We start from the raw sequence: 23,661 nt of genomic DNA on the forward strand, positions 1-23,661 counted from the left end.
TTCAGACAATTGAAAATGAGAATTTTTGCTTAGTAGTAGAACCTGGATGCTCATTAAGAAAACTGAGAATGCCTTCTTTTTCATAATGTAGTGGTGAAATGTTAAGACAAAACGACTTTGTGATTTAATGGAATAAATCTGATAATCATACAATGAAAAAAATCAACACAAGGAAGGATGATGTATTTGAGAACATTTTTAATAAATAATATGACAAAATTACTTTTTTGATTATTGAATTTTCAGTATGCAAAAGTATGGCTAAAAATAAGAGGTTTCTTACATGAACATAATGAAAACATTAATCACGTGGATTGTTCCCTTAGAAGTGCACATCCTTTCTATGGGACATGGGGCTTCTTCAAATCATCTAAATGAATACACTTAGTTTTTGGTGAATACCAGCCTTTTGTTTTTATTTATTTTTTTTTGTGGTTCGATTTTGTTTGGCTTTGTGGGGTCAGGCCTGATACCTATGCATGACTAAAGGTTCATTTTGTTTACTTCAATAGCACCAATTATAAAGTCGATGAAATTCGTAAAATGTCAAAAAAAAATCACAGAAATCTACAGTCACAGAGCATCACTTGGCAATTCCAAGTTGGAATGCCTCTCATGAGCTTCTAAGGAAATCTTGTAAGATTCAACATTGGCCACAACAATCTTAAAACAACTTTTTTTTTCTTTAAGTCCAGGAAAAATTGGAACCATTTGGTTCACAGCACACGATAAAGTCAGTATATGACCTCGCCAGCTGTCACCATTCAAATATTGCAAATACAAACACAGAGCATTAACAAAACAGGCTAAAAACACTTCTCAACAGTTTCTTCAATAAGTCAAAAAAGGTTAATAGTTACAATGGTTTACAAATAAAGTTTAGTGATTGTGCTTTTAAAACCAAAAAAAAAAAGATTAAAAACAGTGCATTACAAAAACAAACAAACAAAAAAAATCAAACAAACCTCCTTAAGTGGCACTTCTGAAAGTTGAACTGACACTACCAGAAGAAATTTATGCCAGTTAAGATAGAGATGTCCTTACTCAATTGGTCATTAAAAACATCCATTTGCTTGTAATATGCATTTGTAGTTGCTTTTTGATTGAAAAATAGAACAAGATTTTTGCTAGGTTTACTTCTCACAATGACTAGACAACCAGAGGTCCAACTGGCTTAGCCCTACTTATCCAAAAGTACATTTCCAAGAATATATTTCAATGATTGAAATAAAGACAAAATAAAGTACCACAGGAGTTGCAAAGAGTATATATTTACAATGTGTCTAGCCCAATCAAATTAACTGTAGTTCTGTATGTGATAGATTTTTAGTTTATCCCAGCAAAGGGTGGTATGAAAGACTGATTCTAAAATCATGTAAAATGAAGTATGCTTTACTTGGCATTAGCAGTTGGTCATAGAACGACTATGCTTTGAGAGCCCTTGGCATGAGGTTGAGTCATCACCTTTGTATCTTTGATCAATATTTTGCTATCAATTAGCTTGATATATAAGCAGTGTAATGCCATATCTCAGGGGCAAATCACAAAAAGAATTGGTCTGTTCTTTCTCGCTGGCTGATGGCTGAAGCAAGCATTCAAGACACTTCCAATGTTGGAAGTCAAGTATAACAGCTGCAACAGCGATGCGGCATGGGGAGGTTCATTAAGGGTTAGGCAATCAATCAGCAACACTAAAAACCCAAGAAACTTTTAAAAAATGTTATCCCAATAGGAGGAATAAAAACGACAATATGTCCATTCTGATTGCACTGAACATTTCATCTGGTATTGTGTGTCATCAGACGTGAGGCCTCTTGAGTGATGGTTTTTTTCACATTAGCATCGTAAGCTTCTCTGGTTGTTTTCAACTTTCAGTTTCCTGTAAGAGATGAAATTGTTTAGTCTGAAAGCAAATCCAAAGATAACTGTCTTATGTTTACTTATAGTCATTGACTATGAGTGTTTTCTTCATTAATTGGTTGGCATTAGTATTCATCACAACTAATTCATTTCTCAACTTCAGTTGGTCTTTATAGCAACTCAAGTATCCTCAAACAAGGACCACTCTTCTGGACCAGACTTGGATGTCACAGGTTGGAACAAAGGGCCGTGGGTAAGGAGAAATGCTCTAACTTTCCCCTTCCCCTAGGTGCCATTTCACCATTTAATTCTGTGTTTCATTTATAAATACTGGATTTAATGGCAAGAAACTTTCAGTCATCCCTCTGCCCCAAGCCATTCTATTTAAAAGGCCAAAAATTAACTTGAAAAAGAAATAGTCTGAAAACATTTGTGGGAGAAAAGTTTTCTTACTCCAAACCACAAAGTCTAAACACAAGATACATATGACACTTAATTACACATGATTTCTTAACATTTTAATCTTATGTCTTGGAGTAAGACTCTCAAACTCATTCAGCATATACTTGAGATTAAATATCTTCGTAAAGAAACAAATTTGTCTGTGAGTTATTTTTTATTAAAGAGAAAAAACATACTAATTTTTAAAGGGAAGAAACTTTTAAATTTGACTTTCAACTATATCTTGTATATTATTCCTATGTTACAAGAAGGGAATAGGCATCTATTTGACTTAGAAAGAGCTCTTCTTTGGGCTAGGCTCCTTTCCAAAACAGTGAAACTGAAAGATGGCTGGAAAGTTAGTCAAATTAAGCCTGATGACAGACAGTAGAGGCTATACACATATCATAATAACTTACCTTCATTCAGGATTCATATAATTCTATGAATTATAACATGTAAGGCTTGTTTTCTAACAAACTTGTGTTTTTAGAACTCATTTTTAATTGTAAATGTTAACAATGATGTTTTTGAAGACTTAAAATTCATATTCTTTCACATGTTTTCAGACAGAAAACATGTATGACATTAGGATACTGAAAATTTGTGAGAGAATGGCTACATGTCTATATGCTGACAAATGTTCAGAACATCAAAGGCTGACATCACAGCTACAGACAGATTAGAACTTCGGGAAAATGATACATACCTCTAATTCTTCATTATTCTCATCTCCTCTGTCAAATCCCCCAAGTACTTGCATTTCCGCCATATTCCTTCGGCCCATATTTCCTTGCTCTCTTTGTCGGCTTCCTGACCCTCTTGATGACATTGAGCTCGAGGAACTGGGATCTCTAGGGTTGTTTGATGTTGGGAAAGTAGGTCTACAGTACGGAAGAATATCCTCTGTGTAAAGAAATACAGAGAGAGGATGTGAACTAGACAGAACACTTTCATTTTATATCTAGTCACTCCTGTCTTATCTGTAATCCTGGATGGGCAAGCACGAGTGATTCTGAGGCATAAATACCAAAACTACAAACATAATGAACCATGGAGGACTGCCTTTTGGAATGACAATATCACCTCTTGTTTTCCACTCAGGGGTTAGGAATTTGGATTGACTACATTCATGAGGTAATATCCATCCAAACACACAAGAGACCAAAGCCATTACAGGAAACAAGTCAAGTGTGGACTCAATTGACTTCCATTCTTTTATTTACCATGAAATCTTAAGTAGTTTAGTTTCTAATCCCCACATACATGATAGTAGAACATGTGCTTATAGGAGCTCTTATTGTTAACATGAACAAAATAAGAGAGTGAAATCACTCTGTAAACAAGGCGTTCTTATAAGGAGTTAGTAGGAAGGAGTCAGTTCCCAATTGAGATTTAAGCTCAGGGTCAGACTCCCCTTCTTGAGATGCCAACTTCAATGTATTTGCACCATTAAACTCTAAATCACAGAAGCTGACTTCAAATAATAAGGCATTTGTAGTGATTTGAATGAGAATGGTTCCTATAGTCTCACATAGTTGAATGCATAGTCCCCTGCTGGTGCAACTATTTGGGAAGGATTAGGAGGTGTGGCCTTGTTAGAGGAGGTATGCTATCTGAGGTGGACTTTTGACATTTCGAAAGCCAAGCCATACTGAGATAGCTCTTTCTTTGCCTTGTACTTACATAAGTTCGCAGCTACTGCTCCAGCATCTGCTGCCTGCCTGCTGTCATGTTCTCTGTCATGATGGTCCTGAATTCACCCTCTGAAATGTGAGCCCCCTTGTAAACTCTTTCTCCTATTAGTTGCCTTGGTTGTGGTGTCTCTTCACAGCAATAGAAAATAAGCAAGACGGCATGCTAGTAAACTGCTTCTTGAATTTCTATCCTCTTACGACTTTAAGTTTACTAACGCTGAATCACTTTGACTGCTTGCTCACTTTTCTTCCAGAGTCAGTTTACATTCTGAACATACATTCATAAAAAATAAACTCTTCTGTGTGTTCTCTGTAAATGTAAATGTCACTTTTATTTCCTCAGATGAAGGATTGAGAAGAGAGCCACACCACACACTTTACCAATGCATGGCTTGGTAGCGAGGCCTGGAAGCTTCTCGCCTCTGCACAGTCTAATCTTCTGTCTGCAATCACAGACCTTGAAGGCTTCAGCTTCCAACCTTGTCTGTTAACCCAGTCCTAGAATATTTCAGACTCCAAGACTTATTACTGAAAAAAACTCATGCTTTCTAGCTCTTCCTGAACTCTGGCTTGTTGGTTCACCTCAGCTGTTCTTGCTCAAATTCCTAAGTTGATTGATTCAAACTGGCTTCTTTCTGCTTCTGACTGATTTCTCTGCTTGGAAAGACTGACTCTGAAGTCCAGGAACTGAACTGCTCTGAACTCAACTGCTTTGCTCTGAATCAAGCTCAACTGTACTCACCTAGACTGCACTGAATTTATCTCTGAACTGATTGGCTCTCTCTCCCTCACTACTCTTTAAATAGCCTCTCTTTCCTGTCTGTTATCACGAGAGACAGGCATATCCTATCTCTGACTTATTCAGTCAAATCTTTGATTCTCTACTTTGTCTGACCTTCATTTAGATGGCATTCATTGGGATTAAAGGTGTGTGGTAAAAGGCGTGTGTATCTTCTAGCCAGAGGGATTAAAGGTGTGTGGCATGTCTGCATTCCAGCCAGATCATATTTTTGGATATGATCCCTTGCTGGAGCAGCCATCTCTCTGGGTTAAGATTCTTCTAAAGTTCTCCCTGCCCTGCCATTCCCCACAATGCTCCTTTTATTTCTTTACTCTGCATAAAGCTTGGTTTCTTCTGAATCCTCTGATATTCTCTGCAAGAGACAAGGTAAGGATTGAGATTCCTTTCTAGCTCTCTGGTACCAGTTCTGAATGACTGTTCCCCTGTCCTTTCAAGAAAAGTCTCCTCCTTAGAGTCATGAGCCACTTAGGAAACCAGTCACAATCCTCAATGGCCCCTTGCCTCAACCCACAATTCTGACTCTGGGGAGGTTTCTCTTCCTGTGCAGTTTCTCTTCATTTGTATCTTCTTAACCTGTTTCTTGCTGTTTATGTACAGTTTGTCATCTACAATATGTTCAAATTCCTCTGTTTGAGAACTTTGCCCCAAGTCTATTCTCCTCAGGAATCAATATGCTCCTTCCTTCCTTGCTCTACAACTGTATTCTTAAAAGGCAAACTGGGCTGTGCTGTGGTGGCACACGCCTTTCATTCCAGCACTCAGAAAGCAGATGCAAATACATCTTCATGCATTCAAGAGCAGCCTGGTTTACAGCCAGAGCTATACATGGAGAATGTCTGTGTTGAAAAACCAAAACCAAACAAAAGGGAAATTGGCTCAAATTTGGTAGTTTTAGGTCCCATCTCACTCTGTTTCCTGATGAAGTCTAATCATGAAATCTACATTGTCACTATAAAGCTGAGGAAGGTGATGGGACTGGCCACATTTCAGTCCTTGTATCCCGGGACTCCTGTCTGTTCTTACTGAGTTGTAACATTACTATTCTCTCAGCTTTCAGCAACCATTCCTTCCTTACCAATCTTCTCAGGATATGTTTTACATGCAAGCGTGAAGAAGTTATGTCAGTGCCCTAACATATTCTCCTTTCTTTCCAAAGCTGCACACACACTACTAGGCACAGATATTTGTGTTTTTTCTTTCCAACTTTTCTGAAGCAATTTCATCCATTCTTTAGGATATAACATTCGGAGAATATAATTTTGTCTATCTTATGTGTTGTTATAGCCCTAGACTGACATATAGAGCATAAATAAATGGTTTTGAGCAAAAAGAGAAATGATTGCAACTACAATTTCCATAAACTGTGTCCAGAATCTATAGCTCCGACAACCAGCTCAGTTCTACTTCTTTATACTCAATATGCTAAACACTGATTGTAAGATGCCTCTCCTCTGAGATTGGTTGTAACATTCAAAAGATTACAGTGATGACCTTGTCGAAGTAAACGACCCTTTAGGTACCTCTAGTCCTTTTTTCTTTTTTTTTTTTGGGGGGGGGGCAAGGATGGGAGCAGGCTTTCTTTGTGTAGCTCTGCCTGTCCTAGAATTCACTTTGTAGTACAGACTGGCTTTGAACTCAAAGGGATTCAACTGCCTCTGCCTCCCGAGTGCAGGGATTCAAGGTGTGCATCACCAACACCTGGCTGCCTTAAACACTCAATTTATATGTCATCTCTATGGGAAAGACTTCTGGATCTTTCTTTCCATTGTATTACCCAGAATGCTATCTGTCCTTATTCGGAACTCCAAGGGGTCACAGCGTGATGGAAGTAATGCTGATTGTAAGAATATTTGTATTAGGCCAGTCTTCAAGGCATGCGTGGATAGCATTAGTGTTCTCAGGGAGGACATGAATACCTAAAATCTTAAGATATCTATGAATCATAATATGCAAATTTTCTTCTCCCTCTCTTCTCTGTATGCATGAGCACATGCTTATAGACATCTGAAGACTTAGTACTATAAATATAATACAATGAGTATTTGATATGTGTAAGAATAAATCAAACGGAGGTAAATGTCAGCACAAAGGATCAGACTTTCACGTCTAGAAAAACACTTTCCTTAATTAAAAAATATCCATTCATTACATATGTAAATCAGGGTGCCTCTGTCATTAAATAAATAATGTAAATTGAATCAAGAAGGTGAAAATTACAGCAATGCTTAGCCATGATAATTTAATGATAGACACACTTGGGGTTATGGTTCGAATCAAAATCTGGAAAATCATAGCTGAATAGCAACTGGATCTGCTACATGCATTTCACAGAGTAGGTTTCCTTGTTTCTAGCTAACTAGTTTCCAACTTACTACTATAGATAGAAATAATTTCATGATGTAATATCTACTTATTACATTTCTGAAGTTTGCTTTCAACTCTTCTTCCTCTGTGCTCCCATTCTGTCACACCCAGATCTTTCTAGCCCTGTCGTTCTCTCCTAAAGCATCCCTCATACTTTGGAATTTGCTCAGCATCACAAAAGCGGCCATACTTTCTGACCAGACATGAAGTCTATAACCGACATCATTATATTTAGTATATAAATCACTACTCAGAACACAGGGCTGGGAGTCAAAAGTTTAGTGCCAGAACAGCTCTGGCTTAATGGCCAGAGATAAACTATTCAAAGTTGGTATTACTCTGTGGTCACACCGTGGGAGTGGCTGTGTGAAAGGCACAGCCTTTGAGCTGCACTTGACACCTGAGTGCTTGCGGCATCCCACTTTGGTCCAGGAACAAAAGGGATCATCCTTCTTGTTACAGGGAAGTTTCTGAGCACACAGAGCAACTGACTGATTACAAATCTTGCCCAAGTAGGTGTCCCATGTTAATTCCTTCATTAATCCTCCTGTCTCCTCCATCAATACTTTTTTTGTTTGTTTGCTTGTTTTGTTTAGTTCTTTGTTTTTCAAGACAGCATTTCTCTGTGTAGCCCTGGCTATCCTGGAACTACCTCAGCATACCAGGCTGGCCTCAAACTCAAGATTCACCTGCCTCTCCCCTAACTCCTGGACCCTCTCACCCAGTGCTAGGATTAAAGGCATGTGCCAGCACCACCAACCTCTTTCTTTACCTTTTTTTTATATCTTTTTTATTTTAATCTCTCTTACTTGGCTTTGTTGCTATAGAATATAAGGACGTCAATTCCTGTCCTGAAACATTTCCACCAATTTGGCTCTCTTGACAAACTCTGTATCAGCCTTCTCATCCAAACCTTCTGAGAATTCTTGCTCGTCACCTTTTTCTTGAATGTGAAATGTCTCATAGGTTCCTGTTCGAAAGCTTCCTCACAGGTGGTGCTATATTGGGAAGCTGTGGAACCCGTAAGAGGGGGGCTGAGTAGGTAGAATTACTTCAATGATGTGGTGGTTGGGTATCGTTGAATATTCTACGTGCTCCTGGTTCCTGCTTGCTCTTGCTCCAGATTATCTTCCTCCCACTATACTCTTTCTGCCCTGCACTCCCCTGTAAAATAAATCTTTCCTGCTATAAGCTGTTTTTATAATACTCTCTGGTCATAAAAACATAGAAATGACTAACACACGTCCCTTACAAAATGTCTACTCCCTCTTCAGTCTTCCAAAGTCTGGCTCTATTCTGACTATTGCAGTCAATAGTTCTTGTAAATAGTAATCATGGATGACACATTTCAAAAATTGCCTTTTCTCATAAAATTACTTCAAACTTTCACCTTATTATATTTATTTAATTTTTTTTTGGGGGGGGGCTGGTCATAATACATGTAACCATATCTAGCACTGTTTTTCCCCTTTCGCTATGTGTGGGTGTATTATATGTGTGTCTGTGAGTGTGCATTCACACTGATGCCCTAGATGGATGTCTGGAATCATCCTCCCTCACTCTTCCATCTTATTTGTTGAGGCAGGATTGCTCAGTCAAACCCAGAGCTCACTGATGGCTAATAGCCAGCTTTCTCTGAAGATTTCCTGCTTCTGCCTTCCACAGCAGGAATTATGGGTGGACAGCTATGTGTACCCAGCATTAACCATGGGTTCTGGAGATCGGAAATGAGGTCCTTATGCTTTAAAAAGTAAGTGTTTTAATTGTTGTGTCGCTTCCTTGGCCCTCTTATATTTCTTACCTTCAATCTTTCTAGGGTTGTATGTGTGTGTGTGTGTGTGTGTGTGTGAGAATGATGCTAACACTGAACTCAAGGCCTCTGCTGGTAAGTATACTACCATCCACCAACTCCTAACTGAAGGACATGATTTCTTTAAAAAATATATTTTCAGAATATCATACACAAATGTGACGTATTTATATCACCACTCCAACTCCTCTCATGCCCAGTTCCCTAATTTATGAGTTCTTTTTAAAAATTATTGTTACACACACACTGAAGAGAGATATCTTCTCACTACATTTGTATAAAGCTCAGTGATTGGGCTGTATGAGGGGTAGGTGGAGTGAGGAGTTGGGAGGAGGGAAGATGAAGGAATGAAGAGAAAGAGCTAGGAGGAGAGAGGAGAGAAGTAACAGCCATGGAGATCTACAGATGCATCAAGAACAGTCCTGGGTAACAGTTTATATCAAAGGTTGGGTATTGGGTAACTATTCTAATTGTGTGGGCATCTTGTTAATTATCTCCAAATATCTAAATATTGGAATATTGGATAGCCATTAACTATTAAAAGTCTTCATTCTACTGGGTACCATGGGATGGCAGGTATTATCTGGGCTCAGCCAAACACTGTGGACAGCATGGTAGATTGGCTCATCTAGCCACCATGATGGTGTCTCCTGGGTGGCAGGGCCGGGGCTTTAAGCTGGCTGGAGCCACAGTCTGAGCCGAGCAGCGGTGAGAGCCTGCTGCCGCTCTTGGCGTCTGGCCACTTCTAGTCAGGATCATGGTGGCAGCTTAAGAACAAGCCAGACACCGCCTTTTTAAATATTACCTTCAACAACATACATATGTACAATCTACTGAGTCTATTTACTGTTGCTTACATGTACATGTGTTCACAGCCCAATCATTTGGGATTGGACAACTTATATGGAAACTCAGCCTGGGAGGCAATTGATTCTCTCTCTGTGTAGCCTCTGGCCACATACAACTCTTTGTTTGGGGGTAGAAGCTTATGAAATTTAGGCTCTCCATGTTGGCATGTCAACTACTGGTGTTTTTATGCTGGTCCTTTACCTGAATGACATTGAAAAGGTCACGGGTGCATTTTTCTCTTTTATGACTGGGGGATATTACCTAGCAGTAGGCATCTGGCTCATTTGGATCTTACCATCTTACACACACACACACACACACACACACACACACACACCCTTCTTGGTGTTTCCTCAGCTTTGTATAGGGCTTTCATTGAAGACATATCAACTAGGGTAGTTCTACCCAGCTGTAATGCTTACAAATAACATCAACTGGCCTAGAAAGATATCCCCAATGGTGCAAGAGTGGGACTAGTATCCTTTGGTGTAACCAACAATGATTTAATTGGACTTAAAGCCCAACTGATCGGAGAGAATTCATACCATAAACTTAGTTAAGCCCCTGTAGCTGGTGAGGTCACAGACCCTAGAAGAGACTTTACTACTGCCCCTCTCTGGAGCTAATGTAATTTCTAACTGCATTCAAATACTTCCCCTTATACTCACAGATAAGTATAGCTCTCATCTCTCATCAAAGATGTCTACTTTTGCTAGAGATGGAGACTATTACAAAGACACACAACTGGTTAGATGCAGAGAATGGGATACTATTTTTCACATCTTAGCTGTCACAATTGCTATGTCTTTAGGGTGATACCTTGACATTCATGCATTCAGTTCGTGTGGCATCACTTCAAAGAAGCTTGTGTGGTGTCACATATTAGAGTGAATTGTATTAAATAAGCTAGACACATTCCTGTTCCACTGTTAGAAAGGCCTCAATCGATCCTTGGTCCCATGAAGGCTGGATGCAGTAAGTGGGGGCACATTCTCAAAGAAGCAGGAGGAGGGGGGGAGATGGGATAAGGGGTTCCTGGGCAAGGGGAGAAATGGGATAAGGAGATAAGATCTGAAATGTAAATAAAATATCCAATTAAAAAAAAGGCCTCAATCACATTTCTTTACATATGGCTACAGAAAGCCTTCCTGTGGATCTTGAGAGCTTATGGAATTCTGTGTTTGTCTGCTGTTTGGAAAATTAGTACCTTGGACAAGGTGCGTCTTTGTTGGCGGAAGGTCTCGCTTTGCTGCCTTTGTTCCTCGGCCTTTCCCATCGTTTAGCTGTTCCTGTGCTTCTCTGGGGTCACTTGGATTTGTTCGCAGGTCAGTGACTTGTCTTCCATCCAGAGCGTCTCTCCCCTTGTAACTGCCTCCTTTTCTGTCTGATGATCTGTCTGTTCTTGCTTCTATAGAAGCAAGTTTTGGCACCATTACAGGTCGTACCTCCAGTTGTGCCTTGGACTGGACAGTGGGCGATTTTATAGCAGGCGGTGGCACTGGAGGGGGAGGAAGATCTAAAAAGAATAATTTAAATGCTGTGAGATCTGACATGTGTAGATTCATCAAAACTAGGTTTATCTTTGCAGTCTCATTCAATTTTGAAATATTATTATCTTACTTGATCTAGAGCAGTCGGAGGTAACAAAAATTAAGACTGATGATTTTAATACTTTTTATCATCATCCAGCATGTAAAAATTGAATCACAGGATCGTGACTCAGAGACTCTCTACTGTGGAGCTCACTGCTACTGTGCATGTGCACCATAATTTCCCCACACCCACCTGCCCCCCGCCCCACCCCACCCAGCAGAGCTTCCTATTTGATTTCAGCATGCTCTCATAGGTCTTAGATGAATATTCTCTTACGTCTTTAGGCAACCTCTTCAAATTGATTAAGGCTGGCACTTAAGTTTTAATTGCCATCTCTAATCTGGCCCAAATCCCTTCTTAATGTGTAGGTGAAAAGCTCCACATAGATTTTTAACTCATTTTCTGATATCAAAGCTGTCTACCAGCAGACCAAAGAAAGAGTAATGCCTCTAGATTCTCTCTCTCTCTCTCTCTCTCTCTCTCTCTCTCTCTCTCTCTCTCTCTTTCTTTTTTTTTATTTTTTGGTTTTTCGAGACAGGGTTTTTCTGTGTGCCTTTAGATTCTTAATCTCTACTTCACTGTTCTTCACATTTTTATCACACACATCTATGGTTCAGATAAGGCTCTCTTCACCTTCGACTCAGACATTTTAAAGGAGATAATTACTGGTAGAAATGTAGGTTAATTGCTTGTTTTATATGTACACCTATATCTAGTAGCTACGTTTTAAGCAATATCTTTTATATAGCATGTTGGCTTAAATTTTTCACACCATGAATGTCTCTCACATTGAAATCATGCATACGATTTAATATTCAGGAAATGCATTCTTCTCAAGCAGTACTGAAATTCATAAAAATGATTCTCAGATATAGTCCATGAATAAAGAGAAATATATTTTCATGGTATTTGGTAAGTTAACTTAATATGAACAAGTTTTCAGGGGCAGATTGACTTGACTGTGCTGGGAAAGAAGGATAACAAACAGTCAAAGAGACTTTATTCCAGGAGGCTAAGAGTCATGATAATAGTCCACATATACGACAGTGGATAAAATATTATAACAGGGTGCGTAAAGGAGGGCAGACAGTACATTCGAGAGATAAAGGAAGCAAATTAGTGCTCCTTAATGATCAATGGACTACAGTACTGGGGAGGGGAAGCTGGGAGAGATGACTCCTAGGCCTTGGGCTGTAGTTTACTAAGTAGGTATTAAAGCATCCCCTCAGGTGTGGAGTGCAGGAGTGAGCAAGAGGTGTTTGTAAAGATGCATGAGTTCAATTTTAGGAAAGTGAACAGGAGGGGCTTTCAGTGTACGCAGGCGCAGGCAGAAATACAAAATAGCTAGTTTTGGGCTCAGTGCTCATTTCAAGAGTAGTCAAAACCAGACAAAGAATAGTCAGCATCGCTATGGACCCAGGCACGTGGGTAGGGAGAGCAATGTTTTCACATTTTACAGGTAACGGAAAATATCAAAAAGGATTCATCAAATATTTAAAAACATATTTAGCATAATTCTAGCCTTGGGATTTCAAATATAAAGTATTCATGGTAAAAAAAAATACCATGGTAAAAATATCAAAGTCATATATGAATTGAGGCATGACAGTATGTCTCGTCTCTATTTCAGACCCCAGCATTGATTAGGAAGAGTGATCAGTTTTGAGAGTTTCCTGTAGTTCACTCCCCAGATTGTATTTATACAACATAACTGCGATGTTAAATCACATGATTCAAGAGACCACCATCCACAGCCAGGTATTATAAGCAATGGAGCTATGTATAATATCCACCCATCTGCAGGTAGTAACCTGATAAAAAGCATCATATACAAATAAACAGCCTTATATTTCTATTAACATGAGCTGCAATGTTTCTTTCCCCTAGCCATGTAATTGTATGTATCTTCAAGTGAATAATTTCTTTTTTTGCATGTTTTGTTCAATAAACACATCACTAGCTAGCCATTCCCCACAGAGGAATACATAGGTTGTTTATAAATGTTCTACTGACATTGACAATGCCTACTAATTATCATTTTTATGTGCCTGCATAAGAAATTCTTAAACATTGAAACTATGCCTTGAAGGGGCTGGAGATTAGTCACAGTCAGAATGCTTGCTCAGCATGCACAGTGCCCTGGGTTTGATCCCCACCACCAGCTAAACTGGGCATGGAGGCATATGCCTGTGATCTCGGTATTCAGAATGCAGATGCAGAAGAAGCACAGACATTCTCTTCAATGTCTCTTCAAGGTCCTCTTCAGCTACATAACCAGGTCCAAGCTAGGTTGGGCTATGTGAGACCTTCTCTCAAAATACCCCCCCCCACCATGTTCCTCCTAGATCTTACTATGATACTAAATGGAAGCTCTGAACAACATTAGCTTAATATAGGATCTGGCATGCTTTTATATTTTTATGTATGCATTTTATGTGCATAGTTATAAAAGGAACTACCTCCCTCTGTTTTAACAACAACAACAACAACAACAACAACAACAAAAACAACAGGTCTTTCTAAACTGAATTTTCTTTGACACTACAGGCTGAAGTCAAGATGCCAGAATAAACTGCACTTTACTGTAAAAGAAGAAAGTCTGAATATTTTACAGCTTGCTGGTTTCTTTAGGGAATGCCTCATTTTTAAAAAGTTTATTATTATATGTCATGGCTTACTGTGCTACAGTATAGTATTAATAGTCTCAACACATCTGTGGCAAAAGTCTAGTCAATAGAACAGTTTTCTTCTAATTCCTGGATCCCTAGTACCTTATTCTGACATACATATGGCCAGTCATCACGGCACAGATTTTCGCCTTTGTTGACAACTTCAATGGAGTTTTTGCAATACAATTTGTGTTTTCATTTGTTTCTGTTTTTTTTGTTGTTTTTGTTTTTTGTTTTTTGTCTTTAGAGACAGATTCTTACTATGTAGTCTGTGCTGATCTTGAACTCATGGGAGAACCGTTTGTCTCTGCCACCTAAATGCTGAGATTATAGGCTGCCACTCTTTACCTAGCCCCAAGGCAATACTTAGAGAAAAGTATTTAGGACCCCAACCCTCCATCTCCTGCTACTTGTTGGTTGATGCTAAATGGAATGATGTCTTGTTGATCTATCTCAGTAGGAGAATATCTGTCTGGCACATCACATATACACATTGAAACTGAAGAAGGCAAGAGAGAGTTAAGAAATAGACTGTAATCAATGGTGTAAACCATGAGATGCAAGGCAGAATGGCTGGAAGCAGGCACTGACAGTAAAATGAGAAGCTAATCAAGAGCCTACCTGCAGGCAAAGGGCATGAGGATCTGTGCACTCCTGTTTGTTGCTTGCTATAAACACAAACCAACTGCAAACACATTATCAGGTGGCCAGAGACTGTCACTTTTATTAAATAACAAAATATCTGGGCTCTTCAGGGCATCGAAGACTATAATTATTGCTATCATAAGATCAAGCAGAGTCCTGGGAATCCGAAGTTAAAATCTATTACTAGATATTCTGGATACATGTCTGTAACTCCAGTTAAAAAGAGAACCTAGAGACTGTGCTAAGAATCATAACTTCCTGTACCTAATTGAAACTAGCAGGTTTCATATATCTTATAAACAGATGGTTAAATAAATTTCTCTTCCTCGGGTCTTATGAAATAATTATGAGGCTAAACTGAGGTTACTTTCACGTGAACAGTTAGTTCTCTCTTTCCCTTACTGCTGAAAATAGCGTTTTCTCCCAATTTATGCATTAGTTTAAATACAATTGAAAAATGAGGAAATTATGGACCTAGTTTTTAGAAATATTACATAATCCTTTTAAAGGATATTTTTGTAGATGTTTGCCTGCATGTATGTATGAACATCGTGTACATACCTGATGTCCTTGGAGGCCAATAAGGATATCTAGTCACCTGGGCGTGGAATTACAAATTATAAGTTGCCATGTGGGTAATGAGAACTGAACCTGGGTCCCCTACAAGAGCAGCAAGTACTCTTAACGTCTCAGCCATCTTTCTGTCTCTCCTTGTGTAATCTTACTAACAGTTTCTCCCTTTCCAAGAATCCCCCGCTAACAAACTATCCCTCACATAACGAAATACATAGGAACACATACGTAGGTAAATCTCCCAGCACAGCATTAACTTGCTAGACAGATCCAACACTATTTATGTAACTGCTTAAAGTCCGAAGACCTTGTAATTAAAGATAAATCAAGTCAAGATAACATCATTCTAAAGAGGACGGTGAATTTATAATTTATGAGGAGGAGGACTAGAGAAATATAGATTTGGTTTTAAAATGAAGTGTGTAAATGTATTGGGAGGGTAGAAAGGGGGGAGGAAAGAGTCTATTAGAAGGTCCTAGAAATGTACTTTAACTCAACAGATTTCGGTTGATACATATTCATATATTTTAATCCTGTCCTCCATCTGGGTTAAGCCTGAACGTGGCAAACACGAAATAAATAAATAATCAATGCTGTAAGTAGGAATGGAGGATGTGGTACTCTGCTTTGTAGGCAAGTGTTCTCTGGGTGTTCACCATGTCTTGTATTTACCTACAGGGCAGGGCATGGCCATGATGCTGGATGGGCTGGAGGGCTCCTGTGTGCATCATGTCCCCGCCAAACACCACACTCAGAGCCACAACCTCCACTCTCCAAGAATGTGACTGTATCTGGAATCTTTTGAGAAGCCATAAGATTAAAATGAGCTTACTAAATGGGGTCTAATCCAATACGACTAATGCTCTGATAGAAAGAGTTTAGAGAACAATTATAGGCTGAGAAGAGACTGTGAAAAGATACTGGAGGACGGTCTCCAAAAGATCACCCCTGCTGGCAACTCCATCTCCCACTTCCCCTCCCGAGTTCTGAGGGCATGCGATGTGTTGCTCTAATTGTAAAGTCTGCGGTACTGTTTCAGGACCGATCAAACAACAGATAAGTCTAGCTGATAGGAATCCTCAAAAATTATACTTCATTGACTCAGAATGAGATCTTGTTTATTCTTTTAGATGCTTTAGAAAACAACTTATTGAGAAAATTGAAGTCTGGCTGATATTTATAAAGCAAAGATGCTATAAGATCAAGAATGGTATCCACTCTGAACATAGTTCTCAAAATTGATACTCAAGAAACAAACTTATCCAACACAGTCAATATACTGTACTTAAAAAAAAATAAGGAAACAAACAAAAAAATCCTACAAACTACTCCATATTTTACCAATACATTTAATTATGATTTTTAATAAAAGATAGCTCAACCTCTTTCTTCTACCCATTAATCTTTTACAACATACTATTAAAAATACCCTGTATCTGCTGCTCGGATGCTTCATTATATGATCTGTAGATATATTCTCATTTTAAAAATATTTATTTTTATTTTACGTGCATCAGTGTTTTTCCTACATGTATATTTGTATGAGGGTGGCAGATACCCTGGAAGTGGAGGTATAGACATTTGGGAGCTGGGAATTGAACCCAGGTCCTCTGGAAAAGCAGCCAGTACTCTTAACCATTGAGCCATCTCTCCAGGCCCTCAGATATATTTTCTAAATGCAGTATAATAATTTGATGAGGTTGCTTTCTGAGAAAATCACTTTTGGTTCTATTTCAGAGCTTCTATCAAAAGCACACACATATTAGCTTTGAGCATAGATAATGGAGGAGGAAACACAAAGCCCTGAATTTGCGTACCAGGATTATAAAGTGTGAGTGTGAGTGGTAGATTGTATTCCTTGATTGGTACATTAAGAAAGATCTAAATTTCATGGTTTTAAGTAATTAATATCCATCTTAGGAGGTATAAATCATATGCAGCGTTTTGAAAGAAATATTCAGAAATGAGTTGACGAAACAGTCTAACCATAATTTAAGGATAGATAGTTTGCTCTGTTGAAGAGAAGATAAAGCTATAATTTAAAGCCAGCTTTATTTGTTTCTCCATTATTTAGTTTCATTACAGAAAACTATTATTATCTTTTGCACTGGAGTAAGCACCAATAATTTGCATAACTACTTTTGTGAAATGAGCTATTCGAAACCCAAGTAATATTTCACATTAACTTTTGAGCTTTCACTGTGCTTTTAATACGGTTCTTTGGCATTCCTGAAATTAAATAAAAAATAACTTCAGTGCTTTCTCATTCAATTTAATTTGAGGGTTAGCTGCTATTCATATTTAGTTTTTAAATATGTCAAAATAAATCCTGTAGGATGCAGGACAAAAATACAGCTCATAATTCTTAAGAATGGCATTATATGTAACTGTGATGCTATGCTCGTTAACCTAGCAAGTCTTCACTATTTAAAGCATTTTTGAAAGCATGTCCAGATTCCCCTCCAAATACATATAAATAAGAGGCAGAAACGTCTACACAAAGTTTTAGGCTAGATTTTTCCATACGAGTTCAATTTAGATGTGTTTACATCCAGGCTTGACATTTGAGCAGCCTTCCAGTGAAGACTCCTGTCTTCTAGATAATAAACACTGATAAAACAGTAATAAAACTTGTAAAATGCCATTACAGGGGTCCCATAAATGTAAGACTGCCCGTATAGTTTGAGGATTTACACCTAGCGTTTGTCCCATCACAGAGGCAAACATACCCAGAGCCACTGTAATAACCCTTCAAAATCAGATAATATTCTGACAGCTCAGTTTCACTGACGAAAGAGTCCAGGGCAGAAGCCAGGAGGCCCAGGTGTGCTGTGTCATGCCAGTATTTAATGTAGGCTAATATCAGATCGATGCTCGTGAGGGAAAAAACTTAGAATAAACTTCAGATAATAGTGCAGACAACCGCTCCTCGAAAAATGACTTGTGCTCACCATGCTGTGAATTTGTATTAAAATTTACTGTCAAGTGGCAAGACTCACAGGGAAAAGTGCCTCCCCAAACCCCCTTCCCCATAACCTTGGATAAGGATCTATAATATTAAGCTTTCAGATGATAATAGCAAATGATAGCCTTTATGAAAAACTGCTGCTTTGGTAAGGAACGTCCTAATCGGATTGTGGCTGAAGACATCCCGGATGTGGAGAAACAGCTTGGGATACCGTTCCTTCCACACCCCTTTAGCAAATTCAGAAAACTTGACAAGATGGGTGAGTCTGAGAGAATTTATCTTACATGAATTTCCAATAAAGCCTGAAGGGTTGTTTTATAAAATGAGAAGGTGGTGGTGCTTTAATAAAGTCTGGGCCACCTGAGGCACTTTCATTAAAGGCCTTCTCTAGACAACATCACAATGTTTGTCTTATCTCCCTCTGCCCCCTGGAGAATACAAGTGTTCCCTTTCCACAAGGGTCCATATTGCACTCGAAAGCACCAAGAAACAGGTTTGAGGTAACTTTCGGCACACAGACTACCTGTAAAACCACTGTGGTTGCAAAAAAAAAAAAAAAAAAAAAAAAATTCCAGGACCTTTATTGCCCTTTGTTTCAGAGCAGAATTATTTTTAAAAGATGGAATGAAGGAAATAGAGATATCCTAGAGGTTTGATCAGTGCAGCTGACAAAGGTTAATCCAACGTTATGACATCAATGAGAGTCATGGGCATTGTGTGAGCTACAACATGTACTTTAAAAAAAATACTTATTTAATTTGTTAAATAGCCAGCTGTTTAGAAGACTGTAAAGGCTAAAGATGGTGCCAAGCTGGTGGAAGAATTCTGCTCCTGTAAGTAATATAAGGCTACTCTTTGTGAATGTTAATGTGATTTCTAATGTCAGCAAACACATTCGCTAGCCACAGAGACATCGGGAAAACAGGCGAGCCTGGTAGATGTTTCAGTCAGTTTCAATGGACTTACCATCTGTGTAGGCTTCTCTGCGCAGATGTCCTGGCTGGTGTTTTTGTTTCTTGGTGGGTCTGGCTTTCTGGATTACCGCAGCACTCATGTTGCTGTCTGTAGACACAGGACTCGTGGGCCTAGGGCACTGAGAGGCATGGAAGTGTCTGCGGCCTGAGGAGGAGAGCCAGAGGCAGACTCATCAGTGAATTTTAATGTCACAGGATCAGCCAGAGCAAAACACTCAAGCTAGACACAATTTCTCATTTTAAAACATACTTAGCACCAACCAAATAACGAGCTCCCCTCCCCTTCTATTTATGCTAACTGGAGAAAACACCCCGAAAGCATCCTTAGTCTTTTTCTTTGGGTAAAAACCACAGGACTTTTATTCCGCTGAAGTTCATGATTCTCTTTATTTAAGAAGAACAGGATAATTATGTTTTCCAGCTATCATCACTAAAACGTTCTTAAAATAAGACTGCTGTTATTTTCTTCTATCATACACTCAGTGCCTTGCTGCTTCAGGATGAAGAAGAATCAGACACCTCAACAAATTCATGTTGTAACAATGACCTGGATTAGTTACACCCTTATTTCAATTAAGCCTGTTTACGGTATTCTTTGAAGATAGAACCCTAATAAGGGAATTATGTTCTTGGGCATTCTCTTTGGAAGTGCTCTGAAATTGATCTAGCTCACATACATAGTCTTACCTAACTATGCTTCTGTGTCTTTTCTGCCACAAGAGATTTGTCAATCCTCAATATTCAGTGGCCCCATGACTCCAGCATGTTAAAGGCAGTTATCTTTGAACACACAACATTGCCGGGTGATAGTAAAAATTTAATTTACTGAGGAGACATGGCACATTTCAGTGTCATCCAATTCCCTGTCCCTTATGGAGATATTATATTATAACATCAAGATACAAGTTGTGTCATCGAAAATGGGACTGGAAGCCTTTCAGAGTTATGCTGACCTACAGTATTCTGGTTCCTAGAGATTCCATCCCCAAATCCACTGTTTTTCATTGAACCACAAGAAACTTTAGACAGACTTGGGAATCAGACATATCCTCTGGCTATAAACAGGAGAAGCCACATACATCGAAATTGACACATTTAAAAATGCTAACTGAGGCACATTAAATAATGGACATTAATGCAGCCAAGTGAGAAGCAATGGGATTGGGTTATCCATTCATATTAACTCCAAGTTCCATGATAAGCACCGCCATTTCTTGAAAAGAAGACTGTAATAGGCAGAGGCCAGCGCATGTTTAGTTCATTATAATTATGAGCCAAATGAAACCAGAAGTGCCACGAAATTACAATACAATAAAATATTAAACCCAACTCTCTCTAGTTAGGATGGAGACTATTACAATTAAAGTTACATATCCATGAAAACAGAGAATTAGGGCCGAGATGGAAACCATTATTCATTCTATTGTATAAGGCCATCTACCACTCATAGTCGCCCGAGGCATAAGGTCGATTACAGATGAATTTTCAACGTTATTCCTATGTTTCCTTGACTTAATGAGCTGACACACGCCATTAATGCAACCTGCAAACGCTAGTTTGAGCTGCTTAATCTTATGTATCTATTTTTTTATAGAGGATTGCAAACTAAAGTAAAGCGCATATATATATATATATGTACATATATGTTATTTATTCATTTATCAATAAATATAATTAGGTTTGCAAGTATGACTACATTTAGCTGCTACTGGTTGAATTTTATAAAATATAGGCCTGGAGTAAATACATGTTTTGTGCTAATGTGTTGATAAATATTAGATATCTTTTTCTATACAATGAATAATGTAGAGAGATGGCCTTGTGCTGTAACTGAACTATCTGATTATATTCTACACTGATAAACTGTAATGAGCAGTAAAGTCTCTTACATAAGCCAGTGAAGCTGCCAATGTGACAGTTCTTAAACTACAAGAATTAAAAAAGGCAGCAGGTTTTGACTTGTGATGATCTTTTCATTTCCTGGAATATGTTTTTTTTTTCTCTTTGACCATATTGTTTTCGTTAACTATTGGTATTTTCTTGGCTACCAGAAATACAGAGAGGCACAAATAAACACACACACACACACACACACACACACACTCATAATATATACAGACATGCATAATATATACACATATATACATATTCATTCAACAAAAAAAAGACTATATAACGTTTGTTGAAAATTCAATTATTTTCTTTCTTATGCTATTTCCTAAGTAAGAGTGGAGTGGAGAAATTAAGTAAAAATGATTTAGAAATAAGTACATTCATTATACCAGGCTCCAGCAATGAAAAGGGGGAATGAGGAAACGTAATATGCATTTATATTAACTTGCTCTTTCAACTTTTAGATTAAAAATATGAAACATTTATGCTCAAAGATGTATGCATATTTCAAACATCTTGTCAGTTAAACTGATACGAAGCATAAAGAGGCATTTCGCTTTCACTGTTCCTCCACAGACTTTCATATCCAGCATTTGTGCCCTGGTTGGTAGTTCTGCTCTGGCAACCATGGAACCTTTATAAAGTAGGGTCTGGTTGGCAGACATGGGTCATAAGAACCAGGCCGTCGGAGGGAGGTTAAACCCTTGCCGGTCCTAGAGGGATTCTCAGCCTCATCTGTCCTGCAATGTGAGTAGCCACAGACATAAGCACCTACCAGGAACTGAGCTTGTCTGCCCTGTCTTCTTCACTGGGTCAAAGCACAACCTTTCTCTCTGATAGAATTTCCATCAGGGATTGTGATCCCAGTGACTAATACAAGATTAAGGAGCTATTTCCCAATGGTTTGAGTGTTCCAACTGGGTATTTTCTTACTTATCTTACAGAAATGTTAAACAGAACTACCCAAATGAAGTACATTTTAGTGACTTTCTGCATTAAACCCATTCGAAATATGTACATAGTAGCACAAAGTTCATTTTGCTGAATATAATTAAACCCTAAAGAAAAAAACACAGCACACATATGGAGAAATATATGAAAACACATATGTAAATATATGTACACATTTGCCATGATCATCATCAATAACATTATGGTCAGCTTTTCATCAGTCACATTATATAGAGTTTATCAAAGTAAAATAAATAATTTTAAACGTCTTGGTTAACAAATAATCAAACCAAGAGTCATATTCTTGAATTTTTTTCCACAGGCAATAAAAAAAGAGAAAAGCTGGGGATGATTTCACTCAGGAAACATGACAGGGACGAGGTTAGTGAGTGACTCGTGCATTTCTTGGTGAAGGGTGTGCAGGACTCACCAGCAGCATCTTGCATTTGGCGGCGAGCCACTTTCAGGCCTGCATACTCCGCAGCTGCAGCAACAGCCTGGGCAAAATCAGCATCAGTGAAAAAGGAGCCATCCGATGAACTGACACTGGAGCGCCCACTGGAAATGTTGTCCTCTTCTGAGGCTGAGCCCCAGCCATTGATCATGGACCCAGTGACCGAGCTCTCAAGGTCCCCAACACTGGATGCTGGGGTCTGCTCCAGCCCACGTAACAACAGCCTTCGGGTCTGCATTTTGGCAACTTCCATGTCAGCTTCGTCCTCCTCCTCTTCTGGGGCATCGGTATCCATATCTGAGACAAGGGGTCCTGAAATGTAGCCGTAAGTATGAGGTGGGGAAATTGGCCGCGGTGGTGGAGGAGGACTCACCGGCTGCCGCCTGCAGGAAGACAAGGAATGAGGAAAGCTCAGCCCACCACTTAAGACACAAAACAATGAATAATTAACCTGGAAGTTGAAGCTTACAGCAACAAACAGCTGTAAGCTGTTCCCTAGCATCCTACTTTCTCTTCTTGTCACTGGAAAAAAATACTCTGACATAAATGACAGAAGGGAGAGAGGGTTTCCTCTGACTCACCGTTGAAAGCTACAGTTCACCTGACAAGGAAGTCAGGTAGTAGGAGCTTGTAGTTACTGGCAGCACTGTATCCACAATTAGAAAGCAGAGAACAAAAGGTGAGCTGCAGCCCACCTGCTCTTCCTAGTCCAAGGTCAGAGCCAGGGAATGACTCTGCCCAGAGTGGGCGAGGCTTTCCAGATTAATTAATGCAATCAAGATAACCCCCCCCCCCCACAGGCTTATCTCCCAGGTGATTCTAGTTTCTGTTTGTTGACAACACTAACAGGAATATTTGGTGGCTACTTTTTTTTTTCAAGTCAAAATATTCAGTTATCTAATTCTCATGTTTGTTCATTTGATTATGTTCACTTAAAAGGCAGGGATAACCCTTATTTGGGGGCATATTTTTCCTGAAGAGACAAATTCTTTCAGTTGCTTATTATTATTATTGTTGTTGTTGGCAAGAGGCATTAATCGTGAAACAGTTTGTTCCACACACATTTTCCCTTCCCTTTTCTTCGTCGCTCCTCCTGCTACTCAGAGCAAATGGAGTCA

General features: G+C 38.9%; 1 protein-coding gene across 1 annotated transcript in view; it reads right to left on the minus strand.

Annotated features, from left to right (window-relative positions):
- Window positions 1-266: 266 nt before the first annotated feature.
- Robo1 (roundabout guidance receptor 1) overlaps window positions 267-23,661 on the minus strand; it is a 373,399-nt gene continuing 350,004 nt past the window's right edge. Inside the window, exons 25-29 of the mRNA XM_028756251.1 lie at window positions 22,520-22,926; window positions 19,238-19,390; window positions 11,031-11,339; window positions 3,011-3,207; window positions 267-1,879 (exon numbers count right to left, since the gene is read on the minus strand). Coding sequence (XP_028612084.1) covers window positions 1,865-1,879; window positions 3,011-3,207; window positions 11,031-11,339; window positions 19,238-19,390; window positions 22,520-22,926 — 1,081 coding nt within the window. The 3' untranslated portion in view covers window positions 267-1,864. The remainder of the gene's footprint in view (window positions 1,880-3,010; window positions 3,208-11,030; window positions 11,340-19,237; window positions 19,391-22,519; window positions 22,927-23,661) is intronic.

The sequence above is a fragment of the Grammomys surdaster genome, unplaced genomic scaffold, assembly GCF_004785775.1.
Source record: "Grammomys surdaster isolate TR1022 unplaced genomic scaffold, NIH_TR_1.0 126115, whole genome shotgun sequence".
NCBI lineage: Eukaryota > Metazoa > Chordata > Mammalia > Rodentia > Muridae > Grammomys > Grammomys surdaster.